This window comes from Hippocampus guttulatus, chromosome 6 (assembly GCF_054856545.1).
Source record: "Hippocampus guttulatus isolate MCC_2025c chromosome 6, RoL_Hgut_1.0, whole genome shotgun sequence".
Lineage (NCBI taxonomy): Eukaryota > Metazoa > Chordata > Actinopteri > Syngnathiformes > Syngnathidae > Hippocampus > Hippocampus guttulatus.
In genome coordinates, this window is record NC_141266.1 from 15,129,401 (window position 1) to 15,146,399 (window position 16,999).

Genomic DNA, 16,999 nt, shown 5'->3' on the forward strand with positions numbered 1-16,999 from the left:
TTACACTGTTTTACACCACTCAGTCACATAACTCAGAGAGCTACGTTTGATTTTTAAAATTAAAATATAAACCAGATCAGATTTTTTTTTAAGTTTAGTAATATTAAATGTATGTAGTTATTTTAAGTTGTAGGCTATTTTTCATCCATCCATTTTCTCTTATGGGTCGTAGAGAACAGAGGATCATCGTAATTGACTTGGGGCAAAACACTTGTCACCTCAGAAAATCGAAACAGACGACCATTTACATCATAGGTGTCAAACTCAGGTCCTGGAGGGCCGCTGTCCTGCATGCTTTCCAAGTCTCCCTGTTGCAACACACCTGATTCAAATGATCAGATCATCAGCAAACTCTGCGGAAGCCTGACATTGAAACTTGTTCATTTGAATCAGGTGTGTTGCAAGAGGGGGAGTTGGAAAACATGCAGGACAGCGGCCCTCCAGGACCTGAGTTTGACACCTATGATTTACATGCACACTGAGTAGAAACCGAACCCTCTGCTTGCACCAAAGTCTGGCAAGTGAACTACAGTACCATCAACGGCTTCATTTCGCTTTCGATCAATTGTCCGAACCGCGTAAACTCCATAAGTTTCTAAAGTTTAATGAATCGATGATTGAATAAAAATGTGCACATTTTAGTTATGTTTTCATTTTATTATTTATGATAAAATAAATTATGATAAATACAAATGTGAAAATACATTTTGATTAACCAGTTTGAGTAGAATCAACGTCGTTAATGTAACAAATATTAAAGCACTCTTATTGATTTAAATGCTTGGTGAACATCGGCCGCAGCCCCTTCCGGAGTAAATGATTTTACTGACAAATCACGACAAAAATTTGATTCGACATAACGCAAATTTGGATCTGACACTGAATAAAATGTCACTTGTATCTTGAGGAACAAAAAAAAACTAATTTCGTCACTGAACATCGAAAATGTATTAGTACCGATCTATCCATCCATCCTCCCTCCATCCATTTTCTAATTCTGCTTGTCCTCACGAGGGTCGCGGCGTCCTGGAGCCTATCCCAGCTGTCTTTGGGCAGTAGAATGAATGAATGAACTTTACTTCAAAGAAAAACATTAAGACACCACTAGCTGTATTTGAAAAGAAAGGCAAAAGTAAAGACAAACACACACACTGACAGATAGATAGATAGATAGATAGATAGATAGATAGATAGATAGATAGATAGATAGATAGAGTGTGACTCTGATACTACAGTACTGCAATTGCATTTTATCATGCCATTCTATAGTCAATTACAACTTTTACATTATTTCCGGGCTGAGCTTTTGTTATGAAGGGCAAGACAGTTTACTTCCGATAACATTACTAGTCTGCTTCGAGTTTGACGCATCTTAGAAAAAGTCCCGGCCGGCGCGCAGCACAGCGCCCTTGCAAGCTCCAGCTGTTCGCACCGCTGTGCTCCGGCCGTCAGTCCGCTGCCGAGGTACCCTGCGTTTCCAATGCAGCAGCGACCATGACAGGCATCGCCGCTGCTTCTTTCTTCTCCAACGCTTGCAGGTTCGGCAGCTGCGGACTCCACTTTGACTCCCTGGCCGAGCTCATCGTGCACATCGAGGATAACCACATCGGTAAGAGAGCCCGACGGCCGAGCTTCACGGTTAGCATTAGCGGCTAGGCTAATGCTAACGAATTAGCCGGTGGCTTCCTGCTCCTTGACAACCCTGTTGCTAGGTGTGGTGGGAGTCGCTCTTCTGTACTTCCTGTCCATCGCATCGCGACGTAAATACAGCGATTGCCCGCTGCCATACATATGGCTATATGTCAACGACTTTTGGACTGCACCAGGAAGAAGAGTTGTTGACATTCTGTATTCTCGCTCGTGCGACATTTATTGCAACGCGAGGGCCCGCGCACCAAACTACCGGAAGTTCGGTTGCCTTGCAGACTCCACCAACCTCAAGCTACTTTAAAACTTTTGAATTGCATTTAAAATTGTCCTTTAACGAGGCACGAAAACTTTTAGCTTTATTTCTGTTGTGAAGGGCGACACATTCTAAGAAGTATTTATTTATTTTAAACGTTTGTATACTGACAGAATGCCTCCCCACTCATCAAGTATAAAGTTAATTAACGATAGTATGTTGAATTCTATTGCATTGCGGTTAACCACACAGTTTTGAGGTTCTGGCACAGGTTCGCATCACAGCTCTGGACTTCCTGATAGGAGTTCACATGCTCTGCCGATGCTTGCATGAAATTTCTCCAGGTACTCCGACCCTTTCCCTCTTTGCCAAAATGTGCATATTAAATCAATTGATGACACCAAAATGTCCAGAGGTCGAAATGTGAATGCTATGTAAAGAAGTCACTATGGAGTATAAGTGGCACCAGTCAAAGAATGAAACATGAAGAAGAAGAAAAAAATCATACAAGTTGCATTTTGGGGTGAATTTATTTTTACAAAAACCAAGACGAAGAAGAGTTAAAACTTGGACTTGGACAAAATCCTTGTTCCCTCGTTGTGAGTACATCCATAAATATTGCACAGAGAGTGCACTGTTTCACTCCGACCATTCAGAAACTCAGTTCAAATGTGACATGTGGTAGGGTTATTCCGAGTACACCAAAAAAAGAGTGCCAGAGCCCAATGTGTCAGGCAGTACAGATGGAAGCAGTTCAAGCACAAGCTGCTGACCTGTTTATAAAACTCTATTGACACTGCATTGGGTATGAAAGCGCTGCACGGCAGCACAAAATGACCAGTTGCCAGCTTGCCCATATTTGGAAGTGTTGACGTAGCAGCATACCAGAAGTAAAAACTGAGATTTTGCCAATGGTTAAATCTCACCTTGACAAAATGTATCTTTCATTGCTGCAAAAGAAAGCCCTCATTTTGCTTATTGTAAGGGGGACGAGACAAGCAGCTGAGAAAAACGAACATGGATAGTTGAATCATGACGTTCCCTAGAAGTAGGTCTCCCAAAGTAACGCTGAATCGCTCCGCCACCTCCTGTCCTACTGGAGGTGCTCTTCACACATGACTATAACAATGCGCTCGAATGGGACATGTTCCTATTCAAGGCATCTCGCCGTCGTGGCAGAAGTTCTCTTGCTGTGCTTCTCCCTGCTGCTCAGCAACGCTTCATTCTGTGGTGTCATGCCCCTCATCGCATACACTACTAATTGGTTTGACGATGGTCCGCTGGGCCCCTGCTAAATGCAGTATGAAAATGGCTGAACATGGGCAGTTGGTTCTGGGCATTGCAAATATGGTTTTAAAATTATTAATAATATTTTTGCGCTATACAATTTTGTGGTTGACACAGCTGAGTTGGTTGACTTTTTTTCCCAGCCCGAGTGCAGTCAGCAGGAACAGTAGGTATTATTTTTTTATTGCTATTTCATTATTTCACTTGTTACTAATTTATTTAGCTATTTTTCTTTTAAGTTCAAATTATTAGTTGAGTAAATAGTAAATTTTTAAATCAAGGAATTATCGTAATCTCCCAGCGCTTCTGTATGTGAGGCTGATAAAATGGTATTCGTTTTGAAGTATCGGAGCATTTTTTGAGTGCAAGTGAAGATTTATAGAATGGGCACCAATTCTGGGATCAGTATTGGTGTGTCCCTAATTTGTAGCCGACTTTTACGAGACTCAAGACTCAACACACCAATAAAATAATGACAGTGAGGAATAACAACAACAAAGTGATAAAAAGTGTAAAAGCCTGATGACGTTGGCAGAGGTAACGATGAGTTTTAGGGCGGGACTTTAAATTGTGGAACAAGTCAATAGCTCGTGGTGACTGTGGAAGTGACTTCCATAGATGAGGAGCTGCACAGCTGAAAGCTCTGGACTCTTCCTGGAGTTACAGCGAGGAACATGCAGGGAGAAGAGGAGAACGTATGCGATGGATGAGGGTAAAGTCCGAAGGGTGTGCCAGATTATCGCGAGATGAGAAGGATCTCGTGATCGGTCTAGCACAGACGTGGGCAAACTACGGCCCGCGGGCCGAATCCGGCCCCTTTGTCTTTTTAATCCGGCCCGCCGAAGGTTGGTCCACAATTAAGGTTCGATGTGAATGATTGCATTCATTTCAATTGGACTTGTATTGACAGGCATTTCACCGCCAGGTGGCGCATTGATTTGAAGTTGCAGAACACGGGGGTGGGGGGGGGGGTCTTTTTGACCACCTAGGACCTCTGTATCGCTCTACTTCTACTGGTCTGATCACAACCCATCTGCAGCAATGCACAGGCTAAAAGAGGGCATCAACAACACTGTTGTCATTTAAAAAAGTATATTAATACAGTACTTTCATGCTTTTGTTCTGTTGATGTTTGATATGGACTGTCAACAAATGCTTTTTTTTTTTATTTTTTTAATGTACCATAGCTCGTGCTGACCTGGCCCTTCTGTCAAATTTTAAAAGTCAATGCGGCCCCCGAGCCATAAAGTTTGCCCACCCCTGGTCTAGCACTATGTGGGATAGGATCAGCACTTGCTCAATCACACGAGACAGATCTGCCCCTAAAACAGTTCAACAAGCTGATTACACCATGGCAAGAAATGTGTTGTAAATATACACTATGGTATGTCTATATTTCCATATTTTGACAAAAGCATGCCACAGAGATGTTTTTAAGACCTCTGTCTCATATAAGTGTGACTGTTCTGGTTTGTTCACTTGTTACACAGTGGCATCTGCTGTGGACCGCATTCTGTATCTAGTTTTTAAAACGTTAATATCAGGCAAATGTCAAACCTGGCAAACTTGTTGCTGCATATGCAACAGCTCCGATCATGAAATTCTCACATGCTTGTCCGCCCTGTCTCAACTAGGACCTTGTCATTCAATATCAGGTAATGTTGTCATTATAGACTCATTCAATAGATGGCAAACTGTTCGTCTTTGTTGTTCAGTGTTTCAGTTCCTCCTGGCCTTCACGTTTGACATATAAACTAACTATGTAATAGAACTGAAGTAATCCCAAGAATAAATTCCCTCGCTGGCTCTTTAGCATGGTTAGTCTTTGCATCTGTTCCGTCCGTCTAACATTTCAGTCTCATTATTGAAGCTGACAGGACCCAGCTGCCTCTGTTGTTCTTGTTTGTTGCTTGAATGGCTTTAATATCCTCTCCCCTCTCATTGTGTGCGATGCGTGTGTCTAAGGTGTTAGTCGCAGAGGGGAAAGAAATCTCAGAAAATGACTTATTGGGGTGTAATGAGGCAATTAGTGTCCTTGGTGTGGAAAAGTTTTGTGCCCCCCCCCCACACCCTCAAGCCCTCAGCCCAGCCCCATCGTGTGCCCACTCAAAGAAGTGCGAAATCTTGCGTACTGTGCCAAATGCCTGTGAAGCATAATTACAGACAGAGTGCCTGATTTGGCAACTCTTCCTCCTCATCTGGCAGCCTGCTGCATGAAGCACATTCTCCTTTATAATTAGGCGCCTGGAGAACAAGCAACAACATTCTCCATCCAAAGCAACAGGCTGTCCGGTGAGGCTGGCAGACAATAGATGGCGCTACCCAGCTGCAGTTGGTGCAAAAGGGACTACATTCATATCTGACATGTTCAGTCCCCGTCATTGGCATGGCCAGCAATTCCAAGACTTCTATCCTCGTAGTGTGCTGTGAGTCAGTGTGGGAGTCTACCTAAGAGTTTTGTGGCCTGACTGAAAAGGAAAATTATCATACCACCATGACATTCAATTCAGTTCAACTTTTTTTTTTTATAGCATCAAATAACAACATAAGTCGTCTCGGCGCACGTGACACGTGAAGCAGATCGAAGACCACAGTTCTGACTCCTCACTTATTTAAAAAAAAAAAAAAACATCTAAATATTTGAAGATTTAATTTGTAGATATACAAGAACAGAGTGATCATTTTATGACAATACATATCGTTGCCTAGATAGCACAATTAGTCATTTTTCAGTATTTTTGGAAAACATTTTTTTTTTTTCAGTTTTGATTGGGTCTTTTTCATTTCGCTTACATGTTCACCCATCTGGTTGAGGTTTTTGGTACAATATCAATTTAAAAACATACCAATGTGTGTTCTAAAAATGGTGTTTCTTCTTGTTTTCCAAAAATATTGAAAAATGACTTCTATGTGGCCGACGAGAGGTATTATTGTGAAATGTTCAACAATAATAAACATTTTTCTTGTAATATGAAAACATTTATCCCTCAATAGATTTTTTCCCTTTGCAGTTTAAAAAAATACACAATGTTACACAGTACTTCACATAAATAAATCACTACCACAGTTACAATATAACAAAAGTGAACACTGCAACATCTGCAAAAAGGGCCAAGCATACATCACTCATGCCTTCCATTTTTGTGAACATGTTCACCCACAATGAAAGTTTAGATACTAACAAGGACCAGAAAAAAAGCAGCTTGCGAGCAAAAGTTTTAGCATGAAGCCTAAATCACGTTTTTAAAGTTGAAAAATGTCCTTAGTGGTCTGGTGGTTATGTGTTGCAGGAAAAAACTCACTAAAATGTTTGCTTTGTTGCTAAGAAACCAGGCCTACAGAGTTTTTTTCGATGTGTGTGTGTGTGTGTGTGTGTGTGTACATGTAGCGTGCGCTGCTGGGGCCTGGCGTCATGGTGGCCTGCAGTGTCCACTGCTAGCTAACAATCAGTCTGCTTGTTGCCAAACCTCACTGGAGGCTCATTTATAGAGATTTTACTCGACACCCCCTCCCTCCACACCCCCAGAAAAACTGTGCGGAAGTAATAAATTTGGAAAAGCACTAACTAGTTCCCTGATCTGTGCACCTGGTTGGCCTAATTAGATTTCCTCGTCCCAGACACCGCTGTTCCTGTTCCTGTGCGATGACTGTCAAGACGGCAGGCTGCCGTGCCCGTCAAAACGTAGCTCTTATTGATAACGTTCATGTATCAACAACGGTGTCTAGTGCAGCAGGGCAGCACAAACTATGTTTGCTAGTTTCGTAGAATTTTTTTGAATTTTTTTACCTAAAAAAAAATGGTAGATGACCTCAGTTCATATGTGCTATTGTTCACACCCGGACGTTAAATAGTGAACTCCTGAGCTGATTTGAACGCTGTTGCTAGCTCAGCCGCTAGCATGTAAACAAACCATCCGGTGTGTAGATTTAGCATCTGTTGTAAGCCTATTGTACATTCGTTTGAACTCTGTTTTCTTTGACGATTTAATACAGTAGCAATGTTAATTAATAGTCTGAAAAAAATGTCTGTACAAATCAAAGCCTACCTCTGATAGAGACTTCCAAATTAACAGATGTCTAACCCTCCTGCGAGGACAAAAAAAAATTTGAAATTAGGTATAATTATTACTCAACTTGCATTGATTTAGAAAACAACCTTAGCTGAAACAGTGCTGTCCATAAATAAAATCAAACACAAAACATAAATAATAAAAGCAAAAATAATGACAAAATAAACAAGAAACAAGCCCTGTTTTTGAAAATGTAATCTTTAAAAATGTGAAATTATTGCCCATAATTTGGGCATATTTAATGTATAAATATTTGACTCAACAATGAAATATTACCATCAAATAAGTGGTCGTTACCATGGCTTCCACCTACTTACAGTAAATGGCCCAGCCAGGGCATCCCTTATTTTGTTAGCACTAGCTTCTGTGCTAATATGACAATGGATGGTTGCAAAGCTCAGATAAACTATTACACAAAGAAAAAAAGTACATTCATTTGCTTGACATATTTCCATTCAGTCCAAGGATTTATTCATCAATTAAAGATTATAGTTCCGACAGTCGTACTGTGGGGTAGCAAATTTGCTGGAAAGTTACTGGACATTGCTGTTACATGCTGCGTGTAGCTGGAAAAAGTGGCTAAAAACGCCAGACGTGTGTCTGCGGGCATGCCTTAGTGCTCATACTGCAAATATCGTTTGAACCTCTTTCTGTGTTTTGAATAAGCCGCGAGACAGCTTACACATGGAGCTCAACTACTCTGTTTCATTTCCTTCTTGAGGCCACATCATAATGAATCGCCTGTGCCACCGTTCCCGCTAGTGTCCCCTGCTGATCACAGCTGCCGTAAACATGTCATCGTACGGCTCGCCACTCGGCCCACCCCCCGGTGAATCTGGCCTTGAAGGTGGATGGGGAGAGCCAGGCGACGGTGGAAATGAGAGGCGTGAGTGTGAGACGGTGAGGGTAGGGCGAATGGGTCGTAGAGGGCGTTGTTAGCCTGTAGCAGGCGTCACTTCCTCCGTTGCCTTAGGAAGGTTTGTTGATCACGACTTGGTTTCTTGTTGTACGCCGTCATGGAGGCGCCAATGAGAGCATGTTACCACTACAAACTAAGGATGGGCATTTGAAAGAATTTCCTTGATCAATATGAATGTTCCAATTGGAATATTTCTTGTCCTCCTTTTTTTGATCACTTTTTTGTCACTCTATATTGCTCAACTTTGATTGAGGTTTTGTTATTCCTCGTGAGACCACACACGAGAGTCCTGCATTGCAATTTAGTAAGTGGGCAGGTAGATTCTTTTTTTTGATCAACTCCGGTGAGCACTTGAAGACCCACCAAACATTTCACCTTCTATGTTAACAGCCACCTGAGTCTTTAGAAGGGCCTCTGTAACTAGTTATGGTAACGAAAACCCTCCTTTTTTCGCCTGCTAATTTTTGCCCACCAAAGTAGACCACCAATGTAGTTTGCTTGAAGGGGTTCCTATCTCAACTTGAGGCGCCTTCCTCCTGGTCCTGACCAGACTGCTGGTGGGGCCCCAAAAGAAGAGGAGAGGCTGTAAGGAATTGCCCCCCGGAGACCATCCATCTCCGTAGTCCCCACGTGAGGTGTGTGTGATTTACAGCGTGTGGGAACAGATTGATGCGCTGCTGTTTGAGCGGGCTGCCATTCCGCTCACGGAGGCTCATTAGTGAACTTCTGCTGGGCTTCCGCATACCAATGGACAACGTTCACATCAACATCGACTCCGGGAGCCGCCTCTGGCATTTTTGGCCTTTGTCAGCATCTTGACGACGCTGTTTCCGTGACTTTGGATGAAGGGCGGAGAGTGGCGGTGCTGTCCCGCTCACCACAGCCGCTGCTAATGAAACACTTGCTTACGTTATGGAGTGGCCCTGAGTGTCAAGACGTTGAGCTGTTCTCAGAACCCTTCCTACCACTATCATAAAACGGTTCTATGTTGTTAGTCAAGCAGGCAGACTTTGGGCAATTACTGCAGAATGTTCTGTGTCTTTGGAAACCTTAATTATATGGAAAACAACACTTGCACGTACACTGGACCCTTCATTGGGTACGTCTGCAGAGCATAAAGAGATCTAAGGAAAGAACTGTATCACAAATTATGCATTCGCAAAGATAATAATACTCAGTGGAGTGTTGTGCACAATGGACATCATTCTATACAACAATATAGATAATTTTATGCCGATAATATATATTTCAATTTTTTTCCCCCCGTACAATTACATTAAATTTATTTTCTCTTAGGTTTTCTCCTTTTGTTGATTCTATCAAAAACCCAAAATAAATGGTAAAAACATAAATAAAAATAGAGAAATTGCGAGTACCAATACCAGGAATCGTATCGGGCCGATATCGGCCTTTTTACAAAGTATCGAGGCCTCACGAAGGCTGCCGATACCAGTCACCGGCGCCCTCTTATGGCCGTTCAACTATTAGGAAGTAAATGGCGTGCATGACTGACATAATGTTTTGTAAGTGAGCTGCATCCATGTGAAACCGGGAATCCGTGACACTTGCCCGACTGTGTTCAACTCGGCTCACAAAGTGACCCGGGTCACATTTAACAGTAACATTTGCCTCTCGAGCAACATCATTACTGCCGCCCGTTCTCCAGTCATGACTAATCAACACTCAATCATTATGCGTTGGATGTTCGGTCAAAATTACACAAACAATATAAATGAGGGCGAGATATATTGTACAGTAGGGGGGGTTTTTTTTGGTTTTGTTTGGGGGGTTTTTTTGGTTTTTTAATCGCATTACAATATACAGGTACAGTCCCCTCCAAAAGTATCGAAACAGCATCGTCAGTTGCTTTCTTTTTGGTGTATTCTAAAGATTTAACATGAACAATAACATTTGGGGTTCAGATCAAAAGATGAATCTCTGAATTTCTTTTGTTTGAAGCCGCCCATTTTTCAAGTAATCAAAAGTATTAGAACAGACATTATTAAATTCTCTTCAAGTGACCACCATTGCATAAATGGTGGCATTACCCTTCCTCACAATAACTGCATCAATCTTGAGACCCCTTGACTTTGCCCCACTATTGTATTGTTCATTTCAAATGCTTTTACAGACCTTTACTCCAGCCTCTTTCGGTTCTTGTTTATTTCCGAGGGTATCTCCCCTCACTCTCCAAGAGGTAAAATGCAAGCTCTCCAAAGTTAAGGTCCAGTGATTAACTTGGCCAGTCTAAGACCTTCCACCTTTTCTCACTGCTGAAGTTCTTTGTTGTGTTCCCACATACTGTATTTGGTCTTGGAGTAATCTGAAAGTCATATGTATTCAAGTTACATTACTATTATGGTACTTGGATTCCATTCTGAAGAGATAACTGTATCAGAATACAGTTTTTCGAGTCACCCTCCCAACCCTGATTGTTACTGTATATCCTACAGCTCTACTCAGTGGGCAGCAAAGTGACTGGCGATCATTCCCGTGTTTACTCTCTCGGCCAAAGTCTGCGCCTCCCCATAAAAAGTTTTCTCAAGTCAGGTGATGTGAGTCATTTGCTGACAGTTGCATTAGGCCTTATTATGTTTGGGACCGCGAACAAAGTTGTGCCACAAACAGCCCCGGGGCGTAAGCTGCCGTGAGTAAACGAGCTGGTGAATGGAAACAAGCCACATGGGGGTAGCAGTCGTTCGCAGCTCAAGTCAAAGGTAGGCAGACAGGAAGGCGGAGCTCCAGAGCCCAGCTAAGTTTTATGAGCCATCTCTCTTCTCCCACATGGACGCTGCTGTGAGGAACCTTTGAAGTCAGGCCTGCTTCACCTCAGGGTGTGCAGTTTGGCCATTGTTGTACACTTAGCCCTGCTCAACAAGATGAATGCCTGGCTTCCAGCTCAGTGTGTGTTCAGTGTATTCATGAATGAGCAATTCGGAGGTTTACAGTATGTGTGGGTGTGCTAAGCAGCCTTTCAAAAAGTACAGTGTTGATGATGGGAGGATGGGAAAAAAAGCTCATAGCGGTTACAACGATAGCCAATAAGAGGCGAAGCGTGCTTGCGTCGGTCGAGCTGCTTGTCACTCCCAGCTGAAGTTGACCGTTGAACTGACACAAGAAAAGAGAATTGAATTTTGTGTATTTGAACAGCAAAATGTTCAAACCACCCATGTCATTTCATCGAACGAAAGGCTAATGCCAAGATATATTGAAAAATAGGCTCATCGATATGAGGGTAATTTTAACGCTTCAGTCAATTGCTACTTTAAAGGGCGAATCAGCAACCCATACAAAGAGAGCGTGCTACAGTGCTCACGGGTATGTACGATATTCTCTTTCTCTCTGCGCTGTGGGAGCGACGACGATTACTGGAGCTCAGAGCAAGAAGTCTCGCTCTTAATTAGGCTTCGAGTCGACCGTAGTGCTGCCTTTCATCTTGCAAGGCACACAACTCTATATTCAGACTTTCCTGCTCTGGACTGTAAAAGACATCAAACAAAACAATCGGTTAAAAATCTGCGATATAGCAGGGGCATAAATCAACCGCGATATAGTGGAGGAAGAATTGTTAAGTCTCAAAATAATGGCAACATGCCATTTAAAAGATAATCATCATAAAAATAATAATCTGCCCTTTGTTTATCAAAACAAAGTTGGGACTCGAGATGGGAGCAATAATTGCTTCATTGATTTTTATTTAATTATTTATTTTCCAAAGTTATGTTAGTTGTGTGTGGGGGGGGTTGTTTTTTATTTATTATTATTTTCTTTTTTTGGTGTAGCCCAAAAAAAACCCAAAATGAAGTTCGCTACTTGGCTGCAACCAGCAGAGGCGCTGTTGATTGCTGTCTGGAGAAATGATGTCAGCCACAAAATTAAGATAAGATAAGAAAACCTTTATTAGTCTCGCAATGGAGAAATTCCCAATTCACAGCAGCAAAGTTATGAAAGGAAGAAGTAGAACAACAAAATATAGGAGCTGCTGGAAAGGCAGCCACTCACGCGGCGCCATTTTGAAGTCAAAATAACAAAAATAACACAACACATAGGACACAGACAGTCGTGCAATCTTCACCAATTTTCTGCATACACTTTGTTGTCTGAAGCAGTTATAGATGAAAGAGGAGAGGATCAAAGTGTCCTTTCACCAGTGGATCAGAGACGGCATGCTGAAAATGTGCACACGTCTGCTACAAGCTCAGTTTTGAAAGCAAACACGAAGCTGTAGCGTCCATTGACGAAAAGAGATGAGTTCACTTCTCCTGTCCCACGTAATCCGCTTCAAACTCCAAGCTGCGACTTCCAGTTCCAAATCCGCATCGGCGCTCCGCGCGAACGCTCCTTTCTTCTCATCGTCGGCTCCTCAAGCCTTACCGGGTTCCAACATTGCGCCATTGAATGAAGAGGGCTCAAGCAATCCTTTTTGTCCCCCTCAGACACGGACCCCCGCCTTCTGGAGAAGCAGGAGCAGCAGCAGCCCACCTATGTTGCCCTCAGTTACATTAACAGGTAAACAAATGCTCCGAGCGACAAGATGAGTCCATTCACTTCACCGTGTTTCAACAAATGCTGGGACGTGCGCCACCGAGGTTTAGCGATGAGCCGTATGAAAGTTCCTTTGGAGACCCGACTGCCGTTTCAGACGTCATCTGGGGGATCGTTTCGAGAAGTTGAATCACGATTCGGTAGCTGGTTTTGTTTTTACAACACCGAGTCAACTTTGATTTGGTGACTGAGTCGCGCATTCCGGAGAAACCTCTGCTGATGCGTTCCCAGCCTACGTAAAAGCACGTTTATGTGGTTATCACTTAATTGAATTCCTTTTTTTTTTTTTTTTTTTGCTCGAACATGTTCATTTTTATGACGTGCATTTAAACCAAGTGTCCATAAATCCCATGCGTTTGCCTTTTTATAGGACTAGAGCTGGCAGCGTTTTTTTTTTTCTTCTTCTTCTTCTTACCCAACCCTGCAAACTTTGGACTCAAAGCATTTGAGTCCCAATTTTTTGGAGCTGAAGAGCAGAATTCACAGCAGTTGTGATGGTCCATTAGTAGAACAATAAATGTTGTGGTTGAATTAAAATTGGTAATTAAGCAGTCCCGTTCACGATGTTGCTGTCTGGTCACATTTTGACATCATGACTCCAGTAATTTGCCGTTGTGATACACAGAAATGGCAACTGAGCTTAGTCTCTCACGGCAGGCTGCAACAAAGTTACCCAGAGACTGGAAGAGTTACAGAGAGGCACTGATCAAGCACCTATTCTGAATTTTGGCATTCGACTCCTTGTTTGCGAACAGAAAGTTGTGCAAAAGGTACTAAACCATTGGACATGAGCAACCAGAAGTTTAGAGAAGGTAAAAGTGAGAACAAAAACGTCTGCTAAATTGGCACCCCAAAGAAAAGAGTCTTGCCAAATTTGAGTGATTAAAAAAAAAAAAAATCCAAATAAGCTCTCTTCTGTGGATTAATGCCTCATTGTTTTCCTGCAGGTTCATGACCGAAGCAGCCAGGCGAGAGCACGAGGCGCTGAAGAAGAAGATGCAGCCCAAGTTGTCTCTGTGTTTAACGGGAAGCCTGTGTCGCGGCGGCGTGTCGGCGGCACCGCCCCGCCACGCCAGCGGCAGCCTCACCCCTCCGGTCACCCCGCCCATCACCCCCTCCTCGTCTTTTCGCAGCATCACGCCCACAGGTAACTTTGAGCACCATACGGCCAGCTCGCGCCTCGCTCTCAACCCATTCATTGTATCCCGCCTTTAAACTGGCTCGCCATCGCCATGACGACAATCTGATAAGGAAACACCTCGATGATGCGACTCTTCAAACGCACACACGCAGGCAGCGAGTGCGACGAAGAGGAGGTGGACTTCGAGGAGTCCGACAGCGACGAGTCGTGGACCACCGAGAGCGCCATCAGCTCCCAATCCATCCTCAGCTCCATGTGCATGAACGGCGGCGACGAAAAACCCTTTGCCTGCCCCATCCCGGGCTGCAAAAAGAGATACAAGGTTGCTGCAACACTACGTTCACCATCAGATGCCTGGGTGGAGGAATCCTCTGAGGATAAATTCATGCAAGAATATAAGAATAGGTTGGAAATATTAGGGGGGAGGGGCGGTGGATAAATAAGTCTGATATAAAAAAATTCGCTCTGATTTAAAATGGAAGTCCTAATCCGACAAGAATGAATTTGTTGGAATATTACAAGAGTAATGTTGTAAATCTACAACAATATGGTGTGACTATTATGAGAGTCATAATATTAAAAGAAAAATGATATGAAAATCATAAAAGAATAAAAGCGTCAATTGCAAGAATGAAGTGGTAATATTACAAGAAGAAATCATATATAATTTTTAAAAATCTGACAATATTACAAGAAAAAGTTGTCGTATTCAGAGAAAGAATTAAATGAGAATAACATTGAAATACTGAGAGATAAAAGTTTGAAAGTTAAGGTCATTTCAGAAAAATAAGGTCATTTCAAATGACCATGGTGGTATTTCAAGAAAAAGCCCAAATTTGACCAGAGTTATGTTTTAATATTATGAGAGTAATGTGATATTAGGAGATTTTTTTTATACTAAACATATGAAAGTCCTCATTTCACAACAGTAAAGTTTAAAGAGTTCAAGAGAGTCATGTTTTATGAGCATTAAATATTACCCGAGAAAAGTCCACATTTGACCAGACTGAAGTCAACATTTGACAAGAGTTGATTCATACCACAAACTATAATCACTTGGAAAAAATAAAATCTGCTCCCATGTGTTGCAAATACACACCAAGTACAACTTGTTTCCTCCTTGCAGAATGTCAACGGGATCAAGTATCACGCCAAGAACGGCCACCGGACGCAGGTCCGAGTGCGCAAGCCCTTCAAGTGCCGCTGCGGCAAGAGCTACAAGACATCTCAGGGTCTCCGGCACCACACCATCAACTTCCACCCGCCCGTCTCCGTCGACCTCATCCATCGCAAGATGCAGCAGTAGCGCCCCGGGTGGACCACACCCGCCGTCACCAGCAGACTTTTCTTCTTCTTCATCTTCTCTTCTGCTCACCGTGTGCTATGACACTAGATTTTTAATTATTTTTTTTTATGCATGCTTTAAAATGAGATTTTATACTGAATGTTCAATCTTATGAGTAGGTCACCATTTTGTAATTTGCACATTGAAGCTGCGATTTTTTAACTTTTTTTTTTTTTTTAACTTTGGACTTTTTCTGTGCATGTTGGTGATCATGTAAATAAGACTGAAATGGGATTTTGTTTTTAACCTTGCAAATTGCCTTTGTCATTCAACAACGTGCCAAACGGGGGACCCATATATGCACACTGGCCACAATATTAGGTACACCTGCACAGTCTATGTCATGACTGCTGTTCTCAATATGATACTGCTCAATTTTTACAAGGCATTTAACATTATTGAACCAGAACTGTTCATTGTCTTTAGGTGTGAATGTGTGTGTGAATGTTTCTTTTGTCTATATGTGACCTGCAGTTAGTAGGTGTACCCCATCTCTCTCCCGAGGTGGAGCTGGGATGCGCTCCAGCATACCGAAATGAGGCGAAGCGATATAGAAAATCGACGGATGGAAATAACTGATGTTGTAGCCATTTGAGGGAAAAGAAGTGTAATTAGGGAGGGATGAGGGGAATGTGCTACTACTTTTTCCTGGGTCACAGGTGTGCTGAAGCCGATCCCATCTGACTGGGCAAAATGCGGTGTGCACCCTGGAATAGTTGTCAGCCCGGGTATTTTTATTCATAGAATCAAACTTTTCTGCTTTTATTCTCTTGCCACCTTTTTTCTTGAAGTATTTCCACTTTATTTTTGCAACGTTACATCGTGGCTCTATTTCTCCTTTATAACTGAAATACATTTTTTGTTGTTGTGGCCAGTGTGTATATGTTAGCCAGCATTTCACTTCATTTCAATCAATTTGGTTTCCTTTTTTTCCCACCTCTAAATCACCAACACCCGAGTGCCTGAGGGTGAACTCAGGTAACATTTGCAAAGCATTTCAGCAACCCTCCCCAACATGTGTTCAGCCAGTGTTTAAGCTCTCCTCGCTATCATTTAGCTTCATTTTACCTATGCAGTTTTGGAAGCACTTTTTGTTTTCTGGAACAAGTTGCCAACGAATGAGCATTTTTGTCAACCTCACGTTCCTAGTGTATGTAAATATATACAGTAAATGTGGAAGCCATTTGCAAAAATGAGCACCAAAGTTCGAGTATTTTGCATTTTGTGACGTTCGTCCTTGCCTTGAATTGTGAACTATTCCGTAATGACAGTGGAGGGACCCAAGAGCTTCCCTGTCCTGTGAAGCCATGTTAAGAAGGCAGGGGTGGGAAACCTTTTTCTGATAGGTTTGTATGAAATCTTTCGTAGGCCAAAAAACTACATGAGTATTTATGGGTTAAATGTTAAGGGTAGGAAGGGGGTTTTTCCAACAGTTCCAAAGAGGTTGTATTTGGCCCTCTATACGTAGGTCCCCCACCCCTGCTATAAAGTGGGGCCTTGACTTGTCTTTGTACTAGTTTTCATATTGCTCCAGCATAATTATAGCGTGTCGTTGAACCTAACTAAAAGTTACCATGTTTAAAAATTGTCTTGGCATGGAACTGCAGTCTAATGGCAAGTTGTGTCAGTATTGTACTGCCAAAAATCTTGATTTTTAGCATCCAGTGAATGTATTAGCAGTAAAGTGCATCAAATGATATTTTCGTATGTTCCTAGGGCACTATTGTGTAATGAGTAAATGCAAATAGAATATTGTTGATGTACTGTATTTCCCCCAAAAAGCTGCTTC

General features: G+C 42.3%; 1 protein-coding gene across 2 annotated transcripts; it reads left to right on the top strand.

Annotated features, from left to right (window-relative positions):
• The first annotated feature begins 1,347 nt into the window (after nt 1-1,347).
• Nucleotides 1,348-16,926, top strand: jazf1b (JAZF zinc finger 1b). 2 transcript variants are annotated; one of them, XM_086113106.1, is made up of 5 exons: nt 1,348-1,609; nt 12,616-12,688; nt 13,672-13,871; nt 13,976-14,187; nt 14,992-16,926. In XM_086113106.1, exons 1-5 carry the CDS (start codon nt 1,495-1,497, stop codon nt 15,169-15,171), a joined length of 780 nt encoding a protein of 259 aa, XP_085969232.1. In that variant the 5' UTR covers nt 1,348-1,494; the 3' UTR covers nt 15,172-16,926. The 2 variants fall into 2 exon arrangements, with proteins under 2 accessions (XP_085969232.1, XP_085969234.1); XM_086113108.1 differs by having other exon boundaries at nt 14,018-14,187.
• Nucleotides 16,927-16,999: the final 73 nt, after the last annotated feature.

Excerpts from the sequence above, each read along its gene's own strand:
- jazf1b (XM_086113106.1), top strand. The coding sequence starts at position 1,495 with ATGACAGGCATCGCCGCTGCTTCTTTCTTCTCCAACGCTTGCAGGTTC. Across the intron at positions 12,689-13,671 it reads GCCCTCAGTTACATTAACAG|GTTCATGACCGAAGCAGCCA; the intron begins GTAAACAAATGC and ends GTTTTCCTGCAG. Across the intron at positions 14,188-14,991 it reads GCTGCAAAAAGAGATACAAG|AATGTCAACGGGATCAAGTA; the intron begins GTTGCTGCAACA and ends TCCTCCTTGCAG.